General features: G+C 38.6%; 1 protein-coding gene across 1 annotated transcript in view; it reads left to right on the top strand.

Moving 5' to 3' along the window:
* Positions 1 to 26579, top strand: part of prdm5 (PR domain containing 5) — a 131224-nt gene that overhangs the window by 78423 nt on the left and 26222 nt on the right. Inside the window, exon 14 of the mRNA XM_039651352.2 lies at positions 15733 to 15818. Coding sequence (XP_039507286.1) covers positions 15733 to 15818 — 86 coding nt within the window. The remainder of the gene's footprint in view (positions 1 to 15732; positions 15819 to 26579) is intronic.

Genomic DNA, 26579 nt, shown 5'->3' with positions numbered 1-26579 from the left:
CAGAACAAGATGTTTTGAAGAAACTAAACTGGAACCCCTTAACTTCCAATGCATGGTCACACAATACACAAGTCTTATAGTTTCTGAACAACATGAGCTTGAGTGTATTGAGTTCAGGATCTTAATAATATTTCCCTTCTAATTAATATATACACTCCAAAAAAGCTGGGTTGTTTTAACCCAACTTTGGGTCAATTATGGACAAACCTAACTTTTGACATTGGGTTAAAAATGTAATTTAAAAAAAAATGTAACCCAATGGCCGGGTTTGTCCATATTTGTCCCAAAGTTGGGTTAAAACAACACAGCAATTTTCAGAGTGCATCACATCGGTGTGTATGTATACATATAATTGTACATCCTAATTTACTCAATTTATGTGAGTAGACTCACTCTAGTGCTCAATTTTAAATTTAATCTTTATCACAACATGACATCATGACTTTTGCGTAAACATACACACCACTTTCGAGTCAAGTGGCGTGTTATCTCTACGCATTTTGAGCTATCCGCGTGTATGTCTACGCCATTAACGTCCGAGTGATTCCACGTGTCTGTACACGCCGGCAAATGTCCGCGCGAAACGAAGCAAAATGTAGATCTACATCTGGGGAGCGATCTTTTTTTTTTTTCTAGGATGGTAAGGGAACAGTCATAAATGCCATTAACCCCAGTCACGGGTAGGTTTAGGGACGGGGTTGAGGTAAGTCATGTATTTATATATACAGTAATAACGTTAAGTCAACGGCGTTCATAAACACGCTGAAAAGCGATTATGTATGCGTCTTGATAGCACGCCAAAAATGGAAATACGAATTGGCGTGTCATACATGCGCTACTTCATGAGATCAGTCTGTTTATCAAATACATTTTTTATACTTTTTACATTTTACATGTCGGATGTATTTCACTTGTAGCATTTAAAGTAATTTATTTTAGTTTTTGGCAAAATAGTTAAGAATTTTAATGTTTAATATCAACAGGCATAGCATGAAAATAACTAGCAGCTTTTCGTTATCGTCTAGAGTTTTAACATCGGTGTGGCTCCTATTTCTACTAGAAGACTTTTACTTTTAATACTAAATCCAACTATCTAGACAACACACTCTAAGGGACCTTTCACACAGGGGTGTGTTACCCATAAGCATCGTTAGCCAACTTTGGTCGCAAGTTCGGGTTATCATCAGTTCAACGAGTCGTGTTTCCTGAAACCATCGTTACAACGGACATTCAACAAACAGCATCGCAGAGTCGCACAGCCCTCGACCCGTGGTTAGAAGCAGAGTTTCTTATATCCTTCAATTTATCCTTATCTTGAGCCAAATAAGCAAGCTGGTATTCAGGGCGATCTTTTATCTTTATTTAGAAAGCATACAAATGTCGTGTACGTCTTTTAGTTTGTCAAGAGATTTAAAGTGTCGTTTTTGAAGACTGCACACGTGCGAACGTGATCTAGTCCGTAAGAACGAGCCTATGATTGAATCTGGAAATAAAGTAAAATAACTGAGCAACAGTCCTCAAATGCGTTGTCCGTAGGGTTAGCAATTTATTTAAACTCTAGTATTAATTCGCTCACGCACTGTCGCGCACGGTCTCGCGCACTTTCACTTGGTCTCTCTCGCACACAAACACGCTCGAAGTTTCGAAGTTTGTGACATCATTAACCAATGTGGTTGACCGACCAATTTGTGACAATATGGTTTCGGGAGACAGTCGTGACTTGCTAGTTGATTCCAACAATGCATTGTACTATGGTAGTAGTGTTAATTTTACCAGCCATTTTTAAATTTAGTTTCAGTTTTAGTCCAGTTTCAGCATCGCTTGTTAGTTTTTATCACATTTAGTCGACATCATCCCATTTTTATTTAGTCTAGTTTTAGTCGACTATAAGTCGAGCATTTTAGTCTTTATTTTAGTCCAAGAAAACATAATTTTATTCGTTTAGTTTTAGTCAAAAAAAAAAAACTGTCAACATTTTAGTCTAGTTTTAGTCAGGACATCATTTTAACCTTTTACTTTTTTGTCAGCAGATAATATTTAACATTTCCTAAAATTAGGGCGATATGGCCAAAAAATCATATCTCGATATTTTTTGGTCAAATGGCGATATACGATATATATCTCGGTACTTTCTATGTTTTCTATTTAGATAAAGAAAGAATATATATATATATATATATATATATATATATATATTCACATTCGGCCCAATGATATCCTACAAACAATGTTGATATTAAAGGATATGGAAACAAATATAATATAGGCTATGCAATATATTATGTGCAAAAAGCTTTTGTTTTTATATTGACTAAAAGCTAAACTAAAAATGAAAATAAAAACAAAAACAAACGCACAAACTAATTATATTAGCCTGCATTTGATTACCCCATTATAATCACTTTCACTTTCATTAAAAATATATACTTGTAGGTTTAAAATTCCACATATGGCACATTTATTTTCTCCAACAACAAATATTTTAGCAATATGTTTATTTTAGTCAGAATTATTGCGTACTACGTAGTACTATTCACGCGCATGCGCGCGCCGGCGCTCGTTCAAGGAAGCATGAATTTTAGCGGAGATTCACTTGCAGAAGCTCGTCCTCTTCTGACATGGACATATTTGTTGTGAAATGGACATATTTGCTTTACTTTCTAACATTTACAGATGGAGAATATACCTGTGAAATGTAAGTTGAGCACTGAGGAAAGCACCACATCTCAAACGCATTAAACAGCGCAAGTATATCTGTCAGTCAGCAACAGTGTCTGTCAGAGCATTTGACAGGGCGGCAAGCTGCCTTAAACTTGTTAACTATATCAAAGTGATTTTGACGCAATTAATATAAGCTTGTGTCATGTTTAGGACAAATTGTACTACGTAGCCTAGCTACTTTCACTGCAGCAGCTCACATTGCAACCTCCGCTATTTTTCAGATGTGCTCATATCAAACTACTGTATCGATATAAACGGTATTGCCTCATTCCATATCGTTTCAAAAAATATAACGATACATCGTACATACTCGATATATCGGCCAGCCCTACCTAAAATTATTTCACATTTCAACATTTTCTCTCATCTTTTTGATAAAAAAAACACAATTTTAAGGAACACATGCAGACATGGAAGATGTTCTGACAATATTTGCATATTTATTTTGAACATTGTTAAGGTTCAAAGACACAAACACAAATGCTTGCATTAAAACAAATAAAATACACCTGACAAAGGAAACAAATAAATAAAATAAAGTGTATTATGAACTTAACACAAGTGCTGGCTGTTTAAAGCTAGTTCACATAGAATAACAAAATAAATAGATTTGAGGTCAATGTTGTGAAAAAAAAAAACTCCAACTGATACAACAAAAGTGCTTTCCTGCCAGCTAGTTCACATGGTATATAAAGGTACGGTATTTAAGGTGAAACAAGGCATAGCTTGCTAGAACGTATGAAATCTTTTTAACTAATCTTTTTAAAGCGTCTGTCTGCTTTAATCAAATGTAACTGAAACTATAGTTTCCCGGCCAGTATAACATATCTAAGTTAGCATAAATTTAACTTCACATACAATTCTATCAACAAGTGGCTACGGTCGCTACGTGCTAAGAAGCTAACGTAACGTAGCCAGCCTGGATACTAAATGCTATGAAAGTTAGCCATCATTAGTTAGTTTATCATTGTAACAAAATGTGTCCATATATCACGTCTCTTCTTTCTCCCGAGCCCCGTGCAAAGCATGTTTTACTTTTAACCTGTCGCCGCCGCCTCACCGTGAATCCAGCTCCTGTCTGCTCCATGTGTGTTGTGTAGGCTACTGTGACTGTGCCCGCCCGCTCCAGGTTTGAACGTGGGTGTGTGTGGCGGAAGAGCTGACGAGGAGGAGGCGGAGGAGGAGACAGTATTTGACAAAACCATATCATATAATAATATGTAATTTTCGTCTCGTCTTTGTTCGTGAACTAAAATGTCCATAGATTTAAGCCCAGTCTTTATTTACCGAACTGCATTTTCGTCTCGTCTTTATTAGTCTACGAAAATTATTTCTGATTTAGTCCCAGTTATTGTTTATTAGTGGGGATTTTAGTCTCGTCTCGTCTAGTCTAGTTTTCGTTCGGTGAAAAATGTGCGTTGACGAAAATATTTTCGTTTAGTTTTCGTTAACGAAATTAACACTATATGGTAGTGAAGCAAAGTGACTTGTTTTTGAAGTGTCTTCTTTCAAACACAATGTCCATGTATTCTGTTGTGTGGAGCTAGATGGCGCTCTCGCCTCAGATATGATCCAAGCACTCAGTGTAGACCAGTATCCGAAACGGAAGGAGCCATGATGTGTTTGATATGTCTCCGCATATTGAAGACTCCTATTATAAGACAATAGTCCATCAGACCGGAAGAAGCGGCAGAACTTCAGCCAGGAAACGGTCCTCCTCAATACCATCTGCTCATGAAAGCACAGGCTCTTTTTGTCCTGAGCTAATCCCTGTTTTACAGACCTGACAGATGCTCAAATCCCTTGACCCAGTGTCCGGGGCCGAACCCTGTCTTGTTGGATCCCTCTTCTAATGTCTTCTACAGAGGTCCTTCAGGCTAAGACAAGCTCCAATCCAATACCCTACTTGTTACATACATGATGGATGTACCCAAGCACATCTGTGAAGGACATTTTCTTGTTTGTCAACATGCTGACCTGTAAACCGACACTGAAATTGTCAATGAATGTTGCAAATAAGCGTCAAACGAATGTGACCGACTTAATTGTGATAAATAGCTTTACAGGGTGAGGACGTTTCCTGGTGGCAGAAATACACACCAAAATACGGGAGGAAACCACTTAAAGGGTACATATCATGCTTTTAAATCATTCCGTTTTACATATAAATCATACATTTGTGGTCTATATAAAGGGAAACTGCAATGCTTGGGTCTGAATTCCTCATTATTATAGCTCCACAGGCCCCTTTTCTGATGTGCGTCTGTGAGCAACTCGTTTTGGAGCGGCCCCTTTAAATGCGGAGGAGATGTGTCGTACCCCGCCCGCTCTCCAGGTTGCTGAGTTTACACTCGGTTCAACCCCCCCGTTCGTCCATTTTTTGTAGTTTGATTAGAGATATACGATTATATACTATAGCTTATAAGAACATTTTTATTCACACGTTAATAAAATGTCACCAACGGAAGACTTGTCCATCAAGCCTTACCAGCCCGTTCTCATCCTTTAGCATCACACAGAACGCTATGTGACAAAACGGCGCTATACTACGCACATGGCACCCTTTATCGTTAATATTCACGCGAACCCAAGGCGTCATAAATCCTTTAGCGTAATATGAGACTACCCTACCCCACACCTAAACCTAACCATCACAGCGCGTGTTATATTAACGATAACGTGTGCCATGTGCGTAGTATAGCGCCTTTTTGTCATATAGCGTTCTATACGACACTAAAGGATAAGAATGCGTTGGCCTTACATATTCGAGCCAGAGCGAGACGACGACGATGAACCTGCAGAACAACGTCTTCATATGGATGCAGTGGTATGTTACTGTATTGTGTTATAAGTGAAAGTCGACTATTTCTCTTGTTAAAACGAGCACACTGACAAGATAAATGACTACGGTCTAATCGTACCACTAAAAATCTGTATTGACAATATGATACGTTTAGAAACGCATCAGAAAAGCAGATGACCATTGATGAAACTCAAGAACAATAATAATGCAGACGTGTAACGTTACTTCAAAACAAAAACAAAGAAAGACAAAGGTACTGCTAAACCATGACCACCACGTGTTTTAAGAAAGTAACGTACTTTATTTTTATTAACGATATTTACAGCTTATCGAAATGCTCTGTTCGTCGTCTCCAAAGATAGAAGGAATTTAACGTTACCTCTCATTCAGACGAAGTCGATCGGCAAACCCTTCTGTTTAACGTTACTGGCGGAGGTTGTTGAAGTGGGAATCCTTGAAGTGCTTCAGGTCACTAACGTTACATCCAAAAACCGAACATTTTGACTTGCCCTCTCGTAACTTCTGCATCATTGAGCTCGGACTACAAAATCGGAGCGAGAAATAATAATGGCGGATTGCTCGAAGTGTTGGGCCGCTAGTCGATGTCCTTATTTGGCAGTTCCACTGCAAATACGGTGACGCTGTAGTTGAAAAAAACGTCATAGAAAACAGAAAAATCTGAACAGGTTGAAAAATAGGACCAAAACAGAATATGAAGATATAAACGAAGCACCTGAAGAGAATAATTTCATCTTTTCTGTACTTATAAACACTCCAAATATACAACAAAATGCATTAAAGGGCTAAATTTAGCATGATATGTCCCCTTTAATCTCAAGAGATAAATATGTGCTTTTAAGATGCGGCTGGTGAAGTCTGGTTTTAAGATGCACGTGCAAAAAACATGTCATCATGTATAGAGTTGTATACGGTTGTTTAGTTTCCGTGTTGAGCATATGCAGCTGGTCATATCGATGTTGGCTGGTGGCTCGGGGGGAAGTTGCTTTGCTTTACCGTAATGAAGAGCTATGCTAAGTGGATTGCATTGGTGCGTTACGTCCATATTTTGGAAGCTTGTCACCATCAAATCGGCACCATAACGGATCATTTGTAAAGCCTCGGCAGACTCGTTTGGAGAGCGGTCTCGCGTTTAATGAACATCTTACATGTGCATTCCCCCTGAAGCTGAGCTAATTAACCTTATTATTCAAAGGGCAGCATATATTTCCCCTCGCCAATCTCTTCGTTTATCTAATTAATCTGCGTACGTTTTTTCTTCATCCAACAATTATTCCCTTGCGAGATGGCATTAGAATTAGAAACTGGATTGTTGCACAATCAGGACACACACTACAGGGACACAGCAATTGGCATCTCTCTGAAGGCAGTGTCTTATTAAGTTATGTTTTGCCATTTCACGTTTCTCTGTGGGGCTGCCCCAATTGCCAGACGCATTACCTATTCCAAAGGGAGCCATTCTCCATCCAGAAAACCCTTATTTCATTAGCCCAGAAAGGCCTGTAATGAGAATAGAGCTTTGTTTCACGTGCCTGGGCTTCTCTCTGCTTCCTGCTGGTGACAGCTGAGTCTTTTCCGAAACTCTCTAAATGATTCCTACACAACATGCCAGAGCAACCGAAACTGTGCCAACGAGCGGACTTTTATCTCTATCTCTGTGTCTTATGTGGGGAAATCGTTTTGCTGACATCATGCAAAGCCTATTTTAAAAATGAATCCACCAGACAACAAAATATAATGCACTGTGTGCGCATTACGTTCTCTGCTTAGTTGGTTATAAGTGCCACCATAGGGGGCGTTAGAGAGAAGTTTCTACTTCCAAGGAGAGTTTCTTTTTCTTTTTCTGGCTAGTCAAATTTTGCTGCCCGTACCTGTGGCTGTATAAAGAAAAATAATTTATATTTGGGTTAGGACACTAATACACTGCAGTTTTTCAAGATTTTTGGAGTACGTTCTACAGGAAAGTAAGTCTTTCTACACTCTAAAAAATGTGGGGTGGTTTAACCCAATTTTGGGTCAAATATGGACAAACTCAAACATTGGGTTAAAAATCTAATTTAAAAATGTAACCCAATGGCTGGGTTTGTCCATATTTGACCCAAAAAATTTTTTATTTTTTTTTATACACTGGATTGTATAAAAAAAAAATGTAACCCAATGGCTGGGTTTGTCCATATTTGACCCAAAAATTGTTTTTTTTTTTGCATACACTGGATTGTTTTATGCTGGGTTGTTTTAACCCAACTTTGGGTCAAATATGGACAAACCCAAACGTTGGGTTAAAAATGTAATTAAAACAACCCAGCAATTTTTAGAGTGTACATAAAAAAATGTCACGTTTAATTCAATGTGTGACTTTGTCAATTCTTTGTTTCAAATACTATAATTGTTTCTTCCAGTGTAACATGCTAATCAGAAGTGGGCCATTCAGAAGTTTCATTACCATGAAATCTAATTTGGGTACATTAGGATCCAAAATGGATTATACATAATACTAATGGTAAGAAACAGATGGGTTGCTTCAGAACAGCATGCATTACAAGAAAGAGATTTGTATTGCATTTTTACATTGCATTTTTTAATTGTAAATAGCTTTGAGCACTGAAACTCATTTGCAGTTTAGCCCCTGTTTCTGCGATGCCTTATTGATCTGCTTATGAGTGCAGAATACTGTATCCTGTTAATATGTGCACTGAAATGAAGTACGTGTCACTTTACAGTACACGCATGCTGTGTGAAACAGGCCTTGCTCTATGGAGAGATGTCCCATTTTCATTTATTGCAAATTTAACCACATTATTTAAAGTATGCCGCTGCCTGATCACACTTTACATTGTAGGGTCCATGTTGTAATTACACTCATAAGAAATGATCTGTGCGTTTTATTGCTTTTTCTGCTCTATGTGGCAAAAATCAGTGGAATTGTGTGGAAGGGCTGCATCCCATGCATTGTTGTTGACGTGTGTCTTTTCAAGTGTTTCTTAGGCATTCATTAGGTCAAAGTCAGTCAAATAAGGCCTTCTTGACTTATTTGAAGAAAACCAGATAATAAAATTCATTTGTAACAATGATACATTATTTGTAGTTGTACCATGTTTCTGTCTGAATGCTTAATTCTGATTGGCTGGACGATGTGCATTAAAACCGTCACTCACACACCGTGATTGGAGATCGTCCTATGCTTTGTTTGTGAAACCAGAGGTTATATTGTAATTAGGGTTGGGTATCGTTTGAATTTGAACGATTCTGATTCCGATTCCGATTCCTTGTTTCGATTCCGATTCCGAACGATTCTCGATTTCGATTCTTTTAAGAGGCAGGGTCAAAAAAGTTTAGCTAACCTTGCTAACCAACGGTCTTTCTGAAGGAAATACTCCTTCTGTCACAAATTTTGCATTTTGCCGAGATTTCGTTATTTTTAGAAAAGTGAAGCCACACTTTGGACCGCCGACGTAAGCTACTCATGTTTGACTCGCGCGGTTATGCCAACACTTCCGGTAGACGCTTCTTCGTTGATGTTGTTCAGCGGTTTCTTATTCCGCTCGGCGGACTGTGAATATCGAAACTAGGAATCGAAATTTTAACTTTTGAACGATTCCGGGAAAAACGAAAAGTTAGTCTCGGTTCCAAACGATACTCGATACTCGATACCCAAGCCTGATTGTAATACATTATATGAATGTGTAATTCTTTTTAGCAATTTTCATATTATGTTAAAGGATAATTCCGGTATTTAACACCTTGAGTCTATTTTGTAGTTTGTTTTGAATGAAATAGAGTGGTGGACTTAGACATTTCGACAATGGGTCCTGTCTCGACTTTTTGACTATTTTAGAATCGCCTGTGACAGCGTTAGACTGGGTGTCTATGGGCATGCACAAACATGTCCTTAAAACAACCCTTAAAGAGTTAGTTCACCCAAAAATGAAAATTCTGTCAGTATTTACTCGCCCTCATGTTGTTCCAACCCCGTAAGATCTTTAAGACAAATTAAGATATTTAACATATTAAGATCGCTCCTGCATACTAGTCCATAGGCTTCTTGAGGGAATGCCAATTGATGGCCTCGAAAAGTCATTAAAGACATCGTTAAAATAGTCCAAGTGACTACAGCGGCTCAATCTTAACTTTATCAAGCGACGAGAACACTTTTGTGCGCAAAAAAACAACAAAAATAACGACTTTATTTCAACTATTCGTTTATTTCTCCCTCTGCCTCGAGTCAGGTTACTAGTTTAATAGCGTAAGCTTCTGTTATTGTACGTCACACGCATCACACACACATGACCAGCGTCGGCCAATAGTGAGCCTACGTGTGACGTAGCTTTACGCAATCACACTACGTTAACTGACTACAGGCTCATAGAGGAGGAAGTGAATAGTTGAAAGAAAGTCGTTATTTTTGTTTGTTTTTGCGCACAAAAAGTATTAACTACACGTGACACGATAAAATTCCAGCGACAGCAAGTGTGTCTGTCCACACTAGACGCGACGCGACTGTGAGATGCCTCACATTCAGAACAGCGTGTGGGCGGAGTCTCTCTGTGAGAGCGTACTGCTGGCCCGCACTCGAATTGGAAATGGGTAAGGATATACTTAAATCAAGAAATAACATTATTAAAAATCAAAACATTAACAAAAAATACTCATTCACTAATTTTGTTATGAAGTACAGTTGTATGTTTGCATAGAATTCATTTTGAACGTTATATTACACGCTTTCAAAATCTAAGGGAAATTATCCTTTATCGTTTGTGGCACAGTGACCTATTTTTAACTAAAAATAAATAATATGTACTCATAACCAGTGTAATTTATTCATTCTGTCAGCCGCGACGTCGCAGAAATAGGAACCGTTTCTAAATTAGAAACTTCGCATGTCGCCATCGCTTCTGGTTAGGACAAAAACTCTGATTAACATGGAAAAGATACCTTTTATCGCGTGTAGTTAGGACACGACGTAAAGCTGTCACAGGCGATTCTAAAATAGTCAAAAAGTCGAGACAGGACAAATGGTCAAAATTTCCAAGTCCACCACTCTATTTCATTCAAAACTAACTACAAAATAGACTCAAGTTGTTAAATACCAGAATTATCCTTTAATTAGTACTATTTCTTTTGGCTAAACTCCTGAATTGGGCTTCCAGTTTGTTACCTCACACTGGAGGATTGTAGAGCGGCAATCACAACTGCTCCGCTATCTGCAACCTAGATCAGCTTAATCTAAAGCAGACCCACGTGTTCGTCCGCTCTCTGATTGACAGCTTGTCACTCCTCCTTTGTGGTGATACCGAGCGCGCTCCGATAGCATCTCTCCCATTCAGCTCAGCACCTCTTTGATCCGCGGAGGGGTGTGGCTTAACCGGCTCCACCCACTTCAGGTCTCTGCGGTTCAAGATGGTGGAGATAGAGACACAGAAACCCTGTGTGTTTGGTTTTACATTTCTGGAGAGGAAGACCGGCAGTCTAAAGACACATGAAGTATTGATTTGGAAATCCTATTCCAGAAATCAGACAGGATACATCTAGACCCTCTTTGGACCACATCGCATATATATTCACATTCATAAAGATTAAAGTTTGCATAAATATATATCTGATTGAAATATTAATATACAGCTTGATCTTGGGCTAAATAAAGGGATTTGCAATCAAAAACATGGAATACATTTTTACAAAAGTTATCCAGCCTTAAGGGGCATCATTTATATACCCTCAAAGTAAGTCGACAAATGTGTTTTGCACACACTTTCTGCACTGAATCCCACAACACATTGGAGCCCTTAATAGTATGCAGATTCCGAAGCTCTGTGCCAACGTTCCCGTTCCAATCCCGAATTATGCCTGGCATCAAAACATTCTCAATCCAAAAAAGGCAGAAGATTCCAGTTTGTTTTCCAAGCTTTGATTCCTGTGGTGCAGAACGTTAGGAGTGATCGTGATGCCATAATGTGCCTTGATCACCAATTATAGCGTTGGCACTCTTCCTCAGAGGCGTTCTGTTAAAACCAGCTGACTTGAACAATGACGTAACTGACTGAGTTACCAAAAAATACCCCATAAAGAATCATGCCACTGCCACGGGCTTTGTTTATGAGTCTTACTTTTAAGAACGTATTTTAGCATCCAAGTAACCAAGTTAAGGCACCGACATACTTCAGGCGAAACTGGTGTGATGTCATTTCGCAAGAAAATAAATAAAAATAAGGCCACAAAGAAGTTCGTTTTGGAAGTTCAAAGTCGCTTTCCAAATCTCCAGCTGTTCGATCTGCCATTGGTCCATGGTGATGATGTCATAGGTAGGTGTCATTGTTTTGACATTGTTTAAGCGTCTTTATGCCAACACTGGTTTAGATGTAAAGGTCAGATATTATGCATTGGTAGTATTATGTCACTAGCCGCGTTTCCATTACAGATTTCCACAAAACGTTTGCAGGATTTTCTATATGTCGATTAAAAAAACTATTGCGAAATGACAGCGTTTCCATTAACCGATGTTCTAAAACGCCATTTTTTTCCTCTCGCGATAAGTCCTTCCAAAAATCATGGTTTGGACACTGGTATGTTTATGTATATCTCAGCCACCACTATTTTTAATGGAAGGAGACATAGACATATTATCCAACATTAATGGCGAGGAAAGCCCCTTAATTGTGAGCAGCACATATTCCCATAATACGTTATGGGCCCTATCTTGCACCCAGCGGAAATGTCTTTGTACACCGACGCATGTATCATTCCTATTTTGCACTCACGCAAAATGGGCTTTTACCTCCACAGACGCATGCCGGTAAACTTGGGAATGAGCTTGCGCTCCCTGGGCGGTTCAACGCAGAAAAGGAGGCGTGTTTCGCTGCAAACAATCCTTGGTGCTATTCTGCAGTTCCAGAAAACAATTGCGCCAATGACCAGAAAAAACCTGGTCTAAAGTCAGTGGCGCGTTGCGCGTAAATTCAGATGCTATTTTAAGCGCGCATGCTTGGCCATAATACAGAGTGTGAATGACTCGCATACACTGTAGATAATTCTCTCAGCTACACAGATGCATTTTACTTTTTGCAAAATGATACATTATTATAAAGAAAACTATTAAAACACGAGGGAAATCATTGTTGTGTCCATGACGATGGGAAAAATAGGCATAAAGCTTACATATTTACCCAAGTTATTATATGCATGTTTAACCGAACCTAATTTGGGTGTGTTTGTCCCGTCCCCAATGTCCCTTCTCTTTCTTTTACGGCCCTGACGAGAACATCGATCTCCTCGGCTGTGAACCGATTGTGAAGCGCGCCTGTTAAATGCACCGTTATAATAGTATTGCACCACGAAACAAGCGCACCTCGTTCATCACGCTCTTAAAGGGAATGTGATATGATGCTCTGGGGTGCGTTTCCCGTACAACGACGTAGTTCGCTGATTCACTACTATAGTACAATGCATCTTTGGAAAAATCGACTAGCTAGTCACGGATGTTTTCCGAAACCCACTGTCGCAAAGTACCGTTCAACCACGTTGGTTTCGCACGTGGTGGAGTATGAACTACTTTTAATGAAACTGTTTGAGATCCAATTAAAGCTAGATTTGTTTTATATAAATTACAGACATGTCATCTGAGGACTATTTCTAATTGTTCTCAGTTGTTTTGCTTTATTAACGGACTCAATATTTGGCTCGTTCTTACATAGTAGAGCACGTTCGCACATGCGCGCTCTTCAAACACGGTACTTCAAATCTTTTGACGAACTAAAAGACGTAAATTCCATTTGTGTGTATTCTAAATAAAAGACACTGGTTGTACTGAATGTCAGCTGCTTATTTTGCTCAAGATAAGGATTTATTACCTCCAAATGTCATGCAATATAGAAACGATGCCTCTAACCACAGGTCAAGAGCTGTCGTTCAAACCACACAACTTTGCGATGCTGTTTGCGAATGTTCGTTGGAACGATGGTTTCGGGAAACATGACTCGTTGAACTATGCTGATAACGACGGAACTCGCGACCATAGTTGGCTAACGATGCTTTCGGGAAACGCACCCCTGATTGTTTTGTTTCCCTTCACGCCCAAACCACACCTATGAATAATGAAGCTATTTCAGACCAACCCCTTTTAGATTTGCGCCAGGTGCAAGAGGCATTTATTCTGGTGCTGGGATCCGGCACACAAAGTTACTTACGCTTTGCGCTTTGACACTTGCGTTTCAGATTGTGGCCCTATGAGTTTATTAGGGGTGTAACGGTTCACAAAATTCACGGTTCAGTTCGATACGATACACTTGTGTCACGGTTCGGTACGTTTCCGATACGGCAAAAAGAAAGAAATGCCAGAAAAATGTCCTTGATTTATTTTTTTAATGATATTTTTATTAAAACTAACATCATAAAGTATGATTTTTTTTAACTTTGAACAATTATGGAGCTATACTTCACTTTTCTTAGGAGCATATAAAACAAAACAGCACCTTGGACAAATTGAAATGTAATATTGTAGTAGTTCAGATTAACATTTGAGGGCAACAATTGTATTCATAATGTCAAAATAAAACTGACGTGATGTTACTTGAAAGCATTATAGCCTACTTTTCCTGCCACACTTCCATGGTAACAGTTAGTGTTACTACAGCAAACCCATGGTGATGTTGCTGATCTGTGGACACTGGATAGTTCAATCACGGCACAGTGTTTGTTCCACGTCAGCGCTGTTTGTCCCGTTAATAACGGAGAAATGTGAATGTTTCTCACTAGATCTCACAGTGATGTTCTTACTTCAGTGGCGAATTCAAGTGTTTTCTTTCTGATTTGGCTGTGTAGTAACAGTGCTGCTTGATTAAGATCGACTCGCGCTGCATTGGTCCAAACTGATACAATAACGAGTAGCTCAGTTTCGTTCCGCTTACATTACATTTGCCATTTGATGTTGTGGTCACGCCATTGTCTCTTACATTATGAGCTTGCTTGCCACACGCGACACACCTACATTTGAAATAACAAAATTCTGGTCGGCACGAAAAATGGTCCAACGAACCGTTCGGTTCAAAAATGCGTACCGAAAACCGAACCGAAAGCCTCGTACCGAACGGTTCAATACGAATACTTGTATCGTTACTAGGGTTGGGTATCGAGAATCGAGTATCGATTGGAACCGAGACTAACTTTTAATTTTTCCCGGAATCGTTCAAAAGTTAAAATTTCGATTCCTAGTTTCGATATTCACAGTCCGCCGAGCGGAAGAAGAAACCGCTGAACAACACCAACGAAGAAGCGTCTACCGGAAGTGTTGGCAGTGTTGTTGTGTTGAGTAAGTGTTGGCGCGCGAGTCGAACATGAGTAGCTTACGTCGGCGGTCCAAAGTGTGGCTTCACTTTTCTAAAAATAACGAAATCTCGGCAAAATGCAAAATTTGTGACAAAAGGAGTATTTGTGACAGAAGGAGTATTTCCTTCAGAAAGGCCGTTGGTTAGCAAGGTTAGCTAAACTTTTTTGACCCTGCCTCTTAAAAGAATCGTAATCGAGAATCGTTGGGAACTGGAATCGAAACAAGGAATCGGAATCAGAATCGTTCAAATTCAAACGATACCCAACCCTAATCGTTACACCCCTAGAGTTCAACAAAGAACTCTGTCGGATCTTCTGTTCAAACATGGCGCGCCGCCTTTAAAGAATGATCGACTTTTACGTTATCTGTAAATGTTTCCATTACAGTTTTGAAAAAAAATATTCCTTTTTCGAAATTGCCTGAAAAACCACATATGAGCGTTTTTTTTTTTTTTTTTTGTGATATATGGGAGTTTTTGCAAACCTGCCGTGTTTCCATTGGCCGTTTAATATTTTCGATTTGCAATTTCAATTTGCGGAATTTGAAGCGTAATGGAAACGCGGCATCCCCTTACTGTCGTCAGCAGCAGTCAATGGTGTCTTGTTAACAGGGCCATGTCTGCGCCAAAGTGCTTTGAAATTGTAATATCTTGAAATTTGGTCACATGGTAGAGTAATTACTTCATGGAGGATGTAGAATTGACTCTTTGATGCTCTTATAACATTTTGCTGTTGTATTATACATCAGTGTGAAGTAAAATATGTATCTTATTTTCTCCCTAATAATTATTTATTTGTTTGTTCCCATTAAGCAGATGTGTTTGGATGTCTATCAGTGAGTTGTTTTCTGAAAGTCTGCTGTCTGTCTTCAGGTGAGCGGCCGTATCAGTGCCCATACTGTGACAAGGCCTTCAGCAAGAACGACGGCCTTAAAATGCACATACGTACACACACTCGGGTAAGACTACACACATTTACATACACATGTTCTTCCACCTCTCCATCTCTCTCTCACTGATTTTTCCATTGCCTGTGCATTACTCTGTTTGTGCATGTGTATGAAAAAAAAACATGCAATTTGAGTTGTGAAGCATTTTGTCACACAATCTTTTCAGTGTCTCGAATCAAATCAATTTGGCTCACTTATAAAGTGCATTTGAAAATTTGCCAACCATCTTCCCAAATTCAATTTGAGAATCCTATATAAAACCTGTTGTTTTGAACCGAAAGAGAAGTGCTAAGGCCTTCCTGTTGTTTTCCTCCAATATAAAAGCACTATGGTTTAACTTTTGAATGCAAAGAAATTAAGATAATATTATTATATAAATATTAGTATTGTAATTGTATTGTTGTTCTGTAAAATGAAATGATTATTATTATTATTACTAGTATTACTATTATTATATTAAATACTCATTCAATATTCATTACTATGAAATATATATTTTTATTTTATTTTACAATACATTTTTAATTTACGAAAGTAATAATTTGAGATAAAACGTACTACTAGAGTTTGGGAACCCCTGCTATTTCAATAGCAACATATCTTTATTGATTTGTTTTAAAATGTATATTTATATAAAAATAAATCATTAATATTTTAATTCCTTAAATTATTTTGTGAATGTGGCCTGAAACGCTACTGTGGTTAGTTCACACAAAGACGAGAGATTCAAGTAGACAGTCTTTATTATCATCCAAAATACTTAACGCTAACCGTATTAATCATAAACGAAAACCCATAAGGGATTGAACGTAACAGGGAGTATATACAGTATACAAGCCAAATATAATGAGAAACAGGTGCAAATCATAAGTAACCATAGAAACAAATTAGGACATAATCAGTAATCAGGGAAACCAAAACAGGAACTAAAGAAAAGCAAACAATATCAAAGAAAGAGTCCGTAACGTGGCACTGAAGTTGAGACAACTTTACACTAAGAATATAAACTAAACAGAACTATACACTAAGATATTATATGATATTATACAAGGGAAGTATAGTGAATTTCTCTGTATATCCTTGTGTTAAAATCAAGTGTGTTTTTCTAGTGTCTATACAGTGGATATTTTTAACGTTCAAAGCAGCGGGTCATTAGGAAACATCTCACCACCACAGAACAAAACAAAAGCAACACCCTTACTTTAACATCTGCCTAAAAAAGGCTACTACATAAACACTAGATTTGTGTGTGTGTGTGTGTGTGTGTGCGCATTTCCAGGCATGTCCATGTGCATGACATAACAGACGCACGATTAAGTCCACATTACACCACTTATTTAACAGATGTGAGTTTTTGAAATATTTACATTCCTGTTATTGCTGTAAAAGCCAAATGCCGATGATCCAAAATATGGATGAGGGGCAGAGTTCCAGACGACCGTTTTTTGAGAATGCGCTAGTTAAAATTTTATGTGGTCGCATATGTGCGAGTGGAAGCGACGCTCGCGCAACAGAACGCCGCTGTATCCGCTGCTGCAGTCCGTGACATATGTTCAACATGAACGAGTAGGCTACATCATAAATAGGTTTTCCAAACCGTGTTTTTGACTAATCCTGAATCACTACGGTACGCCTATGATAAGTGTTTATATTCGGACTATTTTATCTCGGGGTCGACTCGGATGCGGAGTTGCCCAGTGTCTGCGTGACTCGCCATAGACATTAAAGGGATAGTTCACCCAAAAATGAAAATTCTGTCAGTATTTACTCTCCCTCATGTTGTTCAACCCCGTAAGACCTTCGTTCATCTTCGGAACACAAATTAAGATATTTAAGATATTAAGATCGCTCCTGCATACTAGTCCATAGGCTTCTTGAGGGAATGACTCTTGCTGGCCTCGAAAAGTCATTAAAGACATCGTTAAAATAGTCCAAGTGACTACAGCGGCTCAATCTTAACTTTATCAAACGACGAGAACACTTTTTGTGCGCAAAAACAACAAAAATAACGACTTTATTTCAACTATTGGTTTATTTCTCCCGCTGCCTCGAGTCAGGTTACTAGTTTAATAGCGTAAGCTTCTGTTATTGTACGTCACACGCATTACACACATGACCAGCGTCGGCCAATAGTGAGCCTTCGTGTGACGTAGCTTTACGCAATCACACTACGTTAACTGACTAGAGGCCCATAGAGGAGGAAGTGAATAGTTGAAATAAAGTCGTTATTTTTGTTGTTTTTTTGCGCACAAAAAGTGTTCTCGTCGTTTGATAAACTTAAGATTGAGCCCCTGTAGTCACTTGGACTATTTTAACGATGTCTTTGATGACTTTTCGAGGCCAGCAAGTGTCATTCCCTCAAGAAGCCTATGGACTAGTATGCAGGAGTGATCTTAATATCTTAAATATCTTAATTTGTGTTGCGAAGATGAACGAAGGTCTTACGGGGTTGGAACAACATGAGGGTGAGTAATAGGGTTGGGTATCGAGAATCGAGTATCGATTGGAACCGGTACTAACTTTTCGTTTTTCCCGGAATCGTTCAAAAGTTAAAATTTCGATTCCTAGTTTCGATATTCACAGTCCGCCGACCGGAAGAAGAAACCGCTGAACAACACTAACGAAGAAACGTCTACCGGAAGTGTAGGCATAACCACGCGAGTCGAACATGAGTACATTACGTCGGCGGTCCAAAGTGTGGCTTCACTTTTCTAAAAATAACGAAATCTCGGCAAAATGCAAAATTTGTGACAAAAGGAGTATTTTTACAGAAGGAGTATTTCCTTCAGAAAGGATTATTTCCTTCAGAAAGACCGTTGGTTAGCAAGGTTAGAATCGGAATCGAGAATCGTTAGGAACCGGAATCGAAACAACAAATCGGAATCGGAATCAGAATCGTTCAAATTCAAACGATACCCAACCCTAGTGAGTAAATACTGACAGAATTTTCATTTTTGGGTGAACTAACTCTTTAATGGACAGAAGTAGCTCCGGCTACAGTGTTCTTCCGCAAGACAAGTGCAGTTTATTTATTGACGAACGTAAACGTCACACGCTTAAGTTTGCACACGAATTCACGAATTAAGGCATATAAAAACGAAAATACCTCAGAAAGATAGATAGACGGACGGACGGACGGTGATTCAAATGTAGATGGATGGATGGATTATAATTAAATTACAAATTAAAATTACTGTCCAAAATCCATGAAAATCCAGAAATTTAGCAAAGATAATTAATATATTACAGGTATTTATGCTGCAACCCAGAAAACCTTTGCTAGCTTTGGTCCATTAAAACCGCTATTCATCAGCATGCATTGATTAATCCCATGGCATGTAGCAAAGAAAACAAAAAGTGCGACTAAATCAAACGCTGGTGCGACCAACTGAGAAAGTTGGTAGCACCAGTTCAACCAGTGGAAAAGTTAGTCTGGAGTCCTGATGAGGGGGTGATCAATAGACATTTGGTTCTGAAATCTCAACCCTTTACCTCTTATAGCACAATGTTGGCACATCAACGTGAAAAAAAGGGGCAAAATTGTTAGTATGTGAGTTCATTGGTCAATGCCAAGGCCATGACAGCCTCCGAAACTACGTGTTGTTCGCAGAGGTTGTAATACCATCAACACATCAGGGATTTGAGTCGGTATGTCTGTTAACGTTTACCTGTAACCAAACACGTCTGCACACACCAACTCGATTTTCAAATAATCATGATAGTGAAATTTCATACTGTAAGCTAAGAAACACTTTGAATAGAATCTGCTATATAGCTAAATGGTTTTTGGAAAGCTGATCTCTCATGATGGATGACATGGGTGTTTATGACATCATTTCCTGAAAGAACTGTATCACTTCTCCCATCTTTCCCCCAGTCATTGTAAATAGCAGTGTCTCTCAGATTTACAACACAGACAGAGTGGCAACATCAGTGTTAATCCAGGAAAACCGAAGAAAGCAGAACAGATGCAGCACATCATTAGAGCGCTTTGCCAAATATGGACCGTGATCCTGTAATTCTGCAGCATAACATATGAGCTGAGGACTGACACAGCACAGAAACACAGCCATTAGGACATCGAATGAAAACAAAACAATAATAAGAACAAGCAGTGAGGGAACCGTGCTAATCCTCTTAAGTGACAGGTATTTCTTTCCGTTTATGACACAAGTAGTTGTGTGGGAATAGAGGGCTGCAGTCGTGGCATCAAAACCTGGAAGACTAATTCCTTCAAGATTTTCCTATGGGGTTTTATAATGGGGTTTCTCAATTTATGAGTAAAGTTATAGTTCACTTTGAAATTAATTTTTGGTATGTTTTATCTTACCTCAAGCGCATCCAAGATGTAGGTGTCTTTGTTTCAACAGTATTTTCAATTTTGATATTTTTCGGTCAAACCGTTCTTGTCTGGCAGTCATATAATGGAGGTCTATGGTCACCACCTCAAAGAGCATGCACAGAGAAGTCCAAATTAAACATGATTTAAGCTGTGTCCTGGCGTATGTTTTTAACTGTTTTTAATGGAAGCGGCGCGTTTTTTAAACGCCATGAGCGTAACGAGGCGCTGAGCGTTTTTTTCACGCTGAAGTGCCGAGGGTCCGCCGTTTTTTTACTGGTCGCCGAGAGTTTAAAAATGTTCAACTTTGGATAAAACGCAGCGCTCATCACTGTCACTTCTTACCCAGCCGTCCAATCGCAGTGGAGGAGGGGCGGGGCTAAACCACACTGACCAACTGTCACAACATTTTTTCTTTACAACGGCATCAGCTGGCAGAGCTAAACCGAACAAAATGGATGAAAAATACATTTTTAGTATGAAACAAATTATCTGCGAAATCAGTTACAAGTAAACTGTGCTGCGGATATTCTGTATCATAGCAACGAAACGTCTCAACGGAAAAACGCTACACTGCCAAAACGCTCTCAAGCGCCCAAAGCACGACGTCTTCAGCAGAGCGTCTGGCGTTTTCAGCTGGATGGTGGACACACGGCCTTAATGACTTGTAAATGTAAGTACACATTGATGGCCTAAGACACGAAACGAGCGGTTTGTGTGAGAAAACCTCGTTTTTACCTCGTGTAATCACGGTCATGTCCAAGTCATCTGAGGGCGAGGGCGCTTCGGTCTGCACAAGTGATCTCGCGCACCTGTACGTCACTCATTGTTTACAGAGATTTGGGAAGTGTTACCTTTCACTGTAAAGATCTAAACATATTTAGATAAACAGGAAATCGCAATGGAAGACAATTTCAAAACATCAACAGACAACGTTGATTTTTTTTTTTTTTACGCAACTGCGCGAGAGATCACTTCCGGCGCTTGCGCAGACTGAAGCGCCCGTGCCGTCAGATCAGTTGGACGTGGCTGTGATTACAAGAGGTAAAAACGATATAAATACTGTTCGTTTTCTCACACAAACCGCTCGTTTCGTGTCTTAGGCCATCAATGTGTACTTACATTTACGAGTCATTAAATCATGTTTAATTTGGACTTCTCTGTTCATGCTCTTTGAGGTGGTGACCATAGACCTGCATTATATGACTGACAGACACAAACGGTTTGACCTAAAAATATCAAAATTGAAAATACTGTGGAAACAAAGACCCCTACATCTTGGATGCCCTTGAGGTAAACTAAAACATATCAAAAATTAATTTCTAAGTGAACTATCCCTTTAACGGCACTGCTATACGATTTCGTACTTGTCTATTTTTTGTTCAACAACCTAAACTGGAAAAATAATAATAATAATAATAACTAGAATGTACATTTCCAGAGGAAAATGTGAAGTGGTGCTTGCAGTGGCAAAAAGCTCGCTCGGTTGCTAGGGTGTTCTGGGTGGTTGCTAGGGTGTTGCTAGGTGGTTGCTAGGGTGTTCTGTGTGGTTGCTAGGGTGTTGCTAGGGTGTTCTGGGTGGTTGCTATGGTGTTGCTAGGTGGTTGCTAGGGTGTTCTGAGTGGTTGCTAGGGTGTTGCTAGGTGGTTGCTAAGGTGTTCTAGGTGGTTGCTAGGGTGTTATAGATGGTTGCCAGGGTGTTGCTAGGTGGTTGCTAGGGTGTTCTGGGTGGTTGCTAGGGTGTTGCTATTTGGTTGCTAGGGTGTTCTATACGGTTGCCAGGGTGTTGCTAGGCGGTTGCTAGGGTGTTCTGGGTGGTTGCTAGGGTGTTATAGATGGTTGCTAGGGTATTGGTAGGTGGTTGCTAGGGTGTTCTGGGTGGTTGCTAGGGTGTTGCTAGGTGTTCTGGTTGGTTGCTAGGGTGTTGCTAGGCGGTTGCTAGGGTGTTCTGTGTGGTTGCTAGGGTGTTGCTAGGTGGTTGCTAGGGTATTCTTGGTGGTTGCTAGGGTGTTGCTAGGTGGTTGCTATGGTATTCTGGGTGGTTGCTATGGTGTTACTAGGTGGTTGGTAGTGTTCACATATGGTTACTATAGAGTTTTTATAACATTCATGGCATGATTTAGCACTTAGCTAATCAATATTAGCATGTAGCTATTCACTGCTAGCATGTGTAGCATGTAGCAAGTCATGTTTGCTAGCATGAGTAAAAAGAGCCAACCCCCATCTCTATACGATGTTTTGATACAGAGATGTAGGTCTTACAAAATGGTTGCTAGGGTACTCTGTTTGGTTGTTAGGGACTGGCTTGGCAGCTGCCAATCATGAAGCTCCAAAGTCAATGTGAATGTATAAACCAACCCCCATCTCTATACGATGTTTTAATGCAGAGATAAAGTCTTGCAAAATGGTTGCTAGGGTACTCTGTTTGGTTGCTAGGGAGTGGCTTGGTAGCTGCCAATCATGAAACTCCAAAGGCTGCTTGTCAGTATGAATGATATAAAACCAAGTCCCATGCCTCTATGACATTCAGAATGGAAGATATCCCTCTTTGGATTTTGGTTGCTAAGGTGCTCTACAATGGTTGCTAGGGCATGGCCAGAAATTGTTGAGGTGATTCATGATTGGCTGTTTGCTGGCCCAAGTCAAACGAGCCCACCCTCATGTTTCTATGACACTTATATCCTGAGATATCCCTTTGATCTCTTTTAATGGAAGTCTATGGGAGTTGTTGCTAAGGTGCTCTAAATGGTTGCTAGGGCGTGGCTTAATAGCTTCACAATGATGCTGAGAGACTGATTGGTCGTCTGAGTAAAATGAGCCCGCCCCCTTGTCTCTATGACACTGTGATCCAGAGCTATGTTCAATACAAAATCCCTATGCAATTTACCATAGTAGGAAAAACACTAAAAGTCTATGGGACTTTTTTACCCAATGATTTGCCCCTGGGGCGAACACCGTACCCCCGATCGCTACGAAAAGTCACAGCACACCTCTCCTCAATAATCCGCAAAATTTGACGCCTCAATCAGGGGTCTGTGATGTCGGCGTGTATTTTTTAACAGATGATTACTATTTAGTCTCTAAAATGAGTTTTTATAGAGTTTTTATAGAGTTATTTAGTATGGCACGAGGCCTGCGGCCTCGTGCCTATTGCCCACGGTTGCTAGGATGCTGTAACTGGTTGCTATGGTGTGGCTATGAAGATTTTAGGCCATTACTCATTGGCTGCTTGATAAATTAAATCCTCCTAGGGAGAGAGAGACGTCTGCCTGACAGCAGGGCTGTCAGGCCCTTTTGTGTCTGTGAGAAAGTGACAGTTGGGATTTGAATTTTTGAAAATTTTTCAATGTAAGTCAATGGGCCTTTTTTTGGCCTCTTTTTCGTCCGCTGTGCGAACATCGTACATCCGATCTCTTAGAAAAGTCATAGCACACCTCTCCTAAACGAGCCGGTCGATTTGACACCACTCTCATGGGTCTGTGACGAAAGCTGCGGGAGGAGTAGCGCGCCGAAGAAGTGTCCGGAATAATAAAAATAAGAATAACTAGAAAAATTGCATTTCCTGCGGAATATGCGTGTGAATGCTTCAAAAGCTGAACTGAAATGCTTAAAAAAAAAAATATTGCAGTTCAAACAACAGCAAAACAGAGCAAAAAAGAAAAAAAAGCTTAATTCAAATGCATTTAATAAGCTGAAATGCAAAACAAGATCCAAAAATTGTAGAAAACTACAAGTTTACTTAGAGAGGTAAAGAGAGGTAGAGATGTAGACACAGAGGTAAAGAAATATAGGGGTAGAGAAAGAGACAGAGGTAGAGAAGTAAAGGAGTACAAAAAAGAAAGGTAGAGAAAGACAGGGGGTAGGTAGAAAGAAAGAAAGAAAGAAAGAAAGAAAGAAAGAAAGAAAGAAAGAAAGAAAGAAAGAAAGAAAGAAAGAAAGAAAAGAATTAGTTAGAAAGAAAAATGGATTTAAAAGAAAGAAAGAAAGAAAGAAAGGATTAGTGAGAAAGAAAGGATTAGTGAGAGAGAAAGAAAGAAAGGATTAGTTAGTTAGAAAGAAAGAAAGAAATATGGATTAGAAAGAAAGAAAGAATTAGTTAGAAAGAAAGATGGATTTGAAAGAAAGAAAGAAAGAAAGAATTAGTGAGAAAGAAAGGATTAGTTAGTTAGAAAGAAAGATGGATTTGATAGATAGATAGATAGATAGATAGATAGATAGATAGATAGATAGATGGATGGATGAATGGATTATTAGAAAGAAAGAAAGAAAGAAAGAAAGAAAGAAAGATGGATTAGGTAGAAAGAAAGAAAGAAAGAAAGAAAGAAAGATGAATTAGGTAGAAAGAAAGAAAGAAAGAAAGAAAGAAAGAAAGAAAGAAAGAAAGAAAGAAAGAAAGAAAGAAAGAAAGAAAGAAGGATTAGGTAGAAAGGAAGAAAGAAAGATGGATTAGGTAGAAAGAAAGATAGATAGATAGATAGATAGATAGATAGATAGATAGATAGATAGATAGATAGATAGATATTATTAGAAAGAAAGAAAGAAAGAAAGAAAGAAAGAAAGATGGATTAGGTAGAAAGAAAGAAAGAAAGAAAGAAAGAAAGATGAATTAGGTAGAAAGAAAGAAAGAAAGAAAGAAAGAAAGAAAGAAAGAAAGAAAGAAAGAAAGAAAGAAAGAAAGAAAGAAAGAAAGAAAGAAAGAAAGAAGGATTAGGTAGAAAGGAAGAAAGAAAGATGGATTAGGTAGAAAGAAAGATAGATAGATAGATAGATAGATAGATAGATAGATAGATAGATAGATAGATAGATAGATTATTCAAAATAAAGAAAAAGAAAGAAAGAAAGAAAGATAAAAAGAAAGAAAGATTAGTTAGAAAGAAATATGGATTTGAAAGAAAGAAAGAAAGAAAGGATTAGTAAGAAAGAAATATGAATTTGAAAGAAAGAAAGAAAGAAAGAAAGAAAGAAAGAAAGATTAGGTAGAAAGAAAGAAAGAAAGAAAGAAAGATAGATAGATAGATAGATAGATAGATAGATAGATAGATAGATAGATAGATAGATAGATTATTAGAAATAAAGAAAAAAGAAAGAAAGAAAGAAAAATAGATGATAGATAGATGAAAGAAAGAAAGAAAGCAATGATTAGTAAGAAAGAAATATGAATTTAAAAGAAAGAAAGAAAGAAAGAAAGAAAGAATTAGTTAGAAAGAAAGATGGATTTGAAAGGATGAAAAAAGAAAGAAAGGATTAGTTAGAAATAAAGAAAGGATTAGTTAGAAAGAAAGAAGGAAAGATATATTGGTTACAAAGAAAGACAGATAGTATAGTTAGAAAGAAAGAAAAGATTATTTAGAAAGAAAGATAGTATAGTTAGAAAGAAAGATAGATTATCTAGAAAGAAAGAAAGATAGATTAGTTAGAAATATAGATGGTTAGATAGATAGATAGATAGATAGATAGATAGATAGATAGATAGATACACAGATAGATACACAGATAGATACATACATAGTCTATACATAGATAGATAGATCATTTGGACACAGAAAGTCAAATAGTTAAGACAGGCAGATGGATAGAAGAGGATAAAAGGAAGAGTAGAAAGGAGAAGAGATTATGAAAGGAGGGTAGAATAGGAGGACAGGAGGAGTAGAGGATTGGAGGAGGAGAAGAGGAGGGAAGAGAGAGGGAGAACAGGAGAAGTAGAGGCATAAATGCAACAAAAACTTGTAGTATCCTTCAGAAAAGAGCTGAGTGACTGTCCACCAATCAGAACACAGGACCAGTTATGTGTGTCTCCCTTTGATCTTTGCTAATCAGCATCACCTGTGCAATCAGCTTTCCTATTTAGACAGAGGCCAAAATTGCTGATACTTGGCCTCGAACAAACCTCAATAGAGACAAAACTATAGGTTGTATTGGCGAAATGACCTGACCGTGAGCGAGACAAGGCCTTTGTGAACGATGTGATGTATTTTTTTTGTGGATAGAGTTAAAAAAAGGGACCACTTTGGCAAGTTAAAAAACTGGTTTGTATTGCTCTAATCACAAAAGTTTGACCTGAATTTATAATTGCTGCCAATGGAGGAATGTCTGTCACTCTTGTCCTTTGGAAGGACACAGTGAAAAAACTATAAGTCCCAGGGATTTACTAAACACATGAGAGGAACCACAACAAAAATACCTACGTTTCAAGTATAATTTTATGCCCAAAGAGTGAAAATTGTGGCCAGGCCAGCGATTTAAAAATTATTTTTTAGCATTAGGTTTCAAGCTGGCTCACTCTAGCACGTGCTCTAGCTCTGAACAGTCTCTCTCATTCACTCCCATTATAATTTCAGAAACGGCTTGAAAAACATCATGAGACTAAAGTAGAGATTGTGAAAAAAGTATAATAGATATCAAAAAGTTGAATACAACTTTAATAGCTTACA

The sequence above is a fragment of the Pimephales promelas genome, chromosome 20, assembly GCF_988280905.1.
Source record: "Pimephales promelas chromosome 20, fPimPro1.hap1.1, whole genome shotgun sequence".
NCBI lineage: Eukaryota > Metazoa > Chordata > Actinopteri > Cypriniformes > Leuciscidae > Pimephales > Pimephales promelas.
Note: the sequence above shows the minus strand (reverse complement) of the source record. Positions and strands in the feature narration are given on the sequence as shown.